The 3,867-nt window shown below is 34.5% G+C and overlaps 1 protein-coding gene across 1 annotated transcript in view; it reads right to left on the bottom strand.

The window, feature by feature from the left end:
• The window catches only part of LOC117117512, a 22,697-nt gene that overhangs the window by 13,163 nt on the left and 5,667 nt on the right, over nt 1–3,867 (bottom strand). Inside the window, exon 2 of the mRNA XM_033261817.1 lies at nt 3,245–3,312. Coding sequence (XP_033117708.1) covers nt 3,245–3,258 — 14 coding nt within the window. The 5' untranslated portion in view covers nt 3,259–3,312. The remainder of the gene's footprint in view (nt 1–3,244; nt 3,313–3,867) is intronic.

Here is a 3,867-nt window from a genome sequence, read left to right as displayed (position 1 = left end):
AAATCCACTCATAACAATGACAACAACAGTTAACTAAATATTGTACACATTTTTGAGCTATTACAATTTAAAATGGCTGCCATTTTCCATTATTTTAGCTTTTTAGCATACGTATATTAATATAATAATAACCGATCTGTACTGTAAAACAAAAACGTGTGATAGAGCTAGTTATACTGTATGCAATTGCCATATGCTGTTAATGGTTATTACCATAATATATATGTATATATATATATATATATTGGTGAAAGTGATGACAATGAAAACAAAAGTCAAGTTGACGTATTTTTGGAAAATATAAATTATGTATTTTTTAACTTTTTGAGGGGCGCTTATTCAAACGGGGCGCATATTCGAACGGGGCGCTTATCAAAACAGAGTGGAAATTGAGGGGGCGCTTATGGAAATAGATGAAAATCGAGGGGTTATTATGACAACTTATTAAATTCAAGAGGCAAATTTTGAATGAAAAATGAATATATAAGGACATAAGGAAACCGCAAATTACGAATGGTAGTGCGGCAGAAAAGATAATCGTCCAGAGAGCATGGCTTGTCATGACAAGAAAGTTGTGAGTACATTATTACATAACAGCAGAATAGCAGATGAAATTAGTGGTGGTGGTTGGCTTGTTGGCCATCGGCCGATTGAGATTAGGAGGATTGCATGATTATTGCAGGTTTTCTTGAAAACTCAGATGAAAATGTGTTGTTGGATGCAAATTGTCGGAAAAGCAGTAGGACTAGGCTATATAAAAATGTAAGAAGATGAAAGTTGGAAATATAGGCCTACTGTCTGTCCAGAGAGCTCTCAACTGTCCAAGATAAATATCCTCATTTTGATACTGACTAAAGGAGAATGTGATTCCACTCCACACATTAGAAGAGGCGCTTATTCAAACGGGGCCCTTATTCACGCGAGTACGGTATATTGCTGGCGTTCAATTTTAAATACATCAAAGGAGATAATGGCAAATACCTGAAAAGTCTACCACCTCAACTCTAACATGAATGTAGCTGAGATGAAAACAATGATCAATGATGATTTAATAACACTATATTTTACTGTGCCCAGAAATTGCATACTTAAAACTTGATATATTTATTCTAAATTGTCTTAATTTGACATTATGTCATTCAATTTTTAATTAGATCAAATAAGCTGTTGCGCATTTTGGGGAAAATAGGAAGGGGTAAGTACCAGGCGGGTCACCATTAACCTCAGCCCTATCATGGTTGAGGGTGAGGCATTGGCGGTGCCAGGATTTGTCTGAAGGGGTCGGGGTCCAAGGTCTCCGGCCAGGGGAGGCTGAGGTCCCCACAAGAACAAATTGGGCGTGGTCGGCGTCTCCCAAAATCATTGCAAAGAGGCCCAGAGGGCAAATCTATCAACAAATATGACAATTTCTTATTTAATCAATTTTTTAGTCTATTAATATGTGGAAAATACGTATAATTTTTTTTTCTCCCCGACTGGTATACTGGTTGAGAGGTTGTAGCACAGCCACTGGGGTGAGGCAAACAAAATTAAGGACGGAGCAACTTTAAATGCTAGAAATAGCACTGTCAGGCTTACATGGTTGAAGGTGGGCTGGGATGAAATATCCAGGCGTGCAGTGGCAACTCTAAATGGCTTGATATTGCACTGTTAGACATTTAATATTCTTATGTGTCTTGATTTGAATTTTTATTCTCCGTTAAATTTTAAGTAAATCAAATATTTGTTGCGATTTAAAAAAAAAATCGTAGGGGGAAACTACCAGGAGTCTCAACACCTACAGCATGCACTGAGTTTAGGACTGAGATAAAATAAGGATGGTAGAGCAAGTTGCAACTCTAGATTCCTGGAAATTGCACTCCCGTTCCAAATGTTTTCAAACAGTTTCCAAAGGATCTTAATTACATTGACAGTATTTTAATACACAACGAATTGTTTTAAATTATCAAAACAATTGCTGGAATCTTTTAAGAAATTTAATGAAATTATTGAATTTAATGAGCGTTTCATGAAATAGCTTAAGTCTTGTTTTTGGGCCAGAAGGATGAGCATTCATGAAAGTGAATATGTACTGGTATCTAGTCGAGGTTGTATTAGGGATATTGGACATATATATATATAAATTTAAAGAAATACATATTTGTAGACGGACGTCAATGGTGCAAATCTATAGCCTGCTCCCGCTTCGCATGTATCTTTTCCCAGTCATTATTTTTCTCTCCTTTCCTACACATATGCCCGTAAATATGCTTTTCAATATCTTCGTTTGTATTGCTATGAGTATCTTCAGGGGTTTATGCAAGAGGTGGGGGTGGGGTCTGAGGTCAGGAAGGTCGTACGACCCCCAAAATGTCCAACGGTCCACATTTTTTCCAAAGACATTTTTTTCTAGAAGAAATGAAAAATCATTGATGATGTACCAGCAATGAGTCGAAAGACCTTGTCAATTGCGTGACGTGTAATCTATCTCAATTCCAGCAATTCTGAAACTGAGCCTGCTATCCGCTTTAAGCTGGTGGCGCTGTAATCGGTTTTTTGTTTCCCACCAGTAACTGATACAGATTATCCTCAAAGGCGTTGCGGTCTCAGATAAGGACTGAGATTAGGTATAACTTTGGCAATATTATTAGTCACAACTGTTGTTCTAATGGTAGGCCAATTCATGCGATTTTTTGCACTTCATGAACGAGGCTTTAAACTGCTCATAGGCAGCAATTTTTTTTTTTTTTTAATTGGCGCTATATAAATATTTGTTGTTATAATTATTAATATTATTAATTATTATTATTATCATTACTATTATTATTATTATTATTATTATTATTATTATTATTATTATTATTATTATTATTATTATTAAATTGTATTGACATTTTAATCACATCTTCCTGTTATTTCATTGTGAAAAGGTCCAAAAAATTATGATTACGACCCACCCCGAAAAAATACTTGATACACCCCTGCTCTTGCTCTGTCACTATGCTTCTATCATTATACACACATTATATACACACATCCCCCATCATGATCACTATGTTTCTATATTATTGTTCATGCAGGTGTTTGCCAATAACTATCTCTCATTCCTTCACAATATGCTTTTAAACCAATTTTTTTTTAAATATTTGTTTAATTTGATATATCCTAAGCCTATACTAAAACTATAATGTCCACAAATATGCTTTTGTAAATTAGTATTAAATGATTAAAAACCAACGTCAAATGAAGGAATTACATCACTTACGTTTTCCTTTCCATTTTTAGTAATTATTTGGCTCAAAAAGACAGTCGTCGATGTACCTTTCCGTTTTTCTACAATAAAATGTAAAGTTTATTATTTCATTATTGTATACCAACTGAGGTATGTGGCATTATGTCATAAACAATTAAATACAGATAAATCATTTTGCAATGATCCCTCTGAGTATTCGCATCACCCCTTGCCAAAAACCATGGAACGAAATGAGTTTGCAAAATTTCTGTTCATTTCATTTCATTTTTCATTTATTTCATTGGCACAAACGGCCCAAAGGTTGCGTCAGCAACAGTGCGCCATAACACCACAAGTGGTGCCCACAACCTTTGGAACAAAGAACAGTACAGGAAAATTACAAAACAATTATTTACAACATAACCATAAAATTGTAGGGAAAGTTAAAATCAGTAAAAAACAAAAAGAATCAAGAAAGGCCAATACCAAACAATTAAAAATTATCGTTCATTCAGTAAGTATTGTCTAAGTTTACAAATAAAAGAATTGTACGAACAAATAACAGCATCATCTTTAATATCGGAGGGCAATGAAGCAAACTGAATTGGAAAATTGTTAACAGATGAAAATTTAAAAGCATTTGTATAATATACCGG

Source organism: Anneissia japonica, unplaced genomic scaffold (genome assembly GCF_011630105.1).
Source record: "Anneissia japonica isolate Jap-2015-1 unplaced genomic scaffold, ASM1163010v1 scaffold18376_len32693_cov92, whole genome shotgun sequence".
Lineage (NCBI taxonomy): Eukaryota > Metazoa > Echinodermata > Crinoidea > Comatulida > Comatulidae > Anneissia > Anneissia japonica.
The sequence above is the reverse complement of the archived record's forward strand: the minus strand, read 5'-3'. Positions and strand labels throughout refer to the sequence as shown.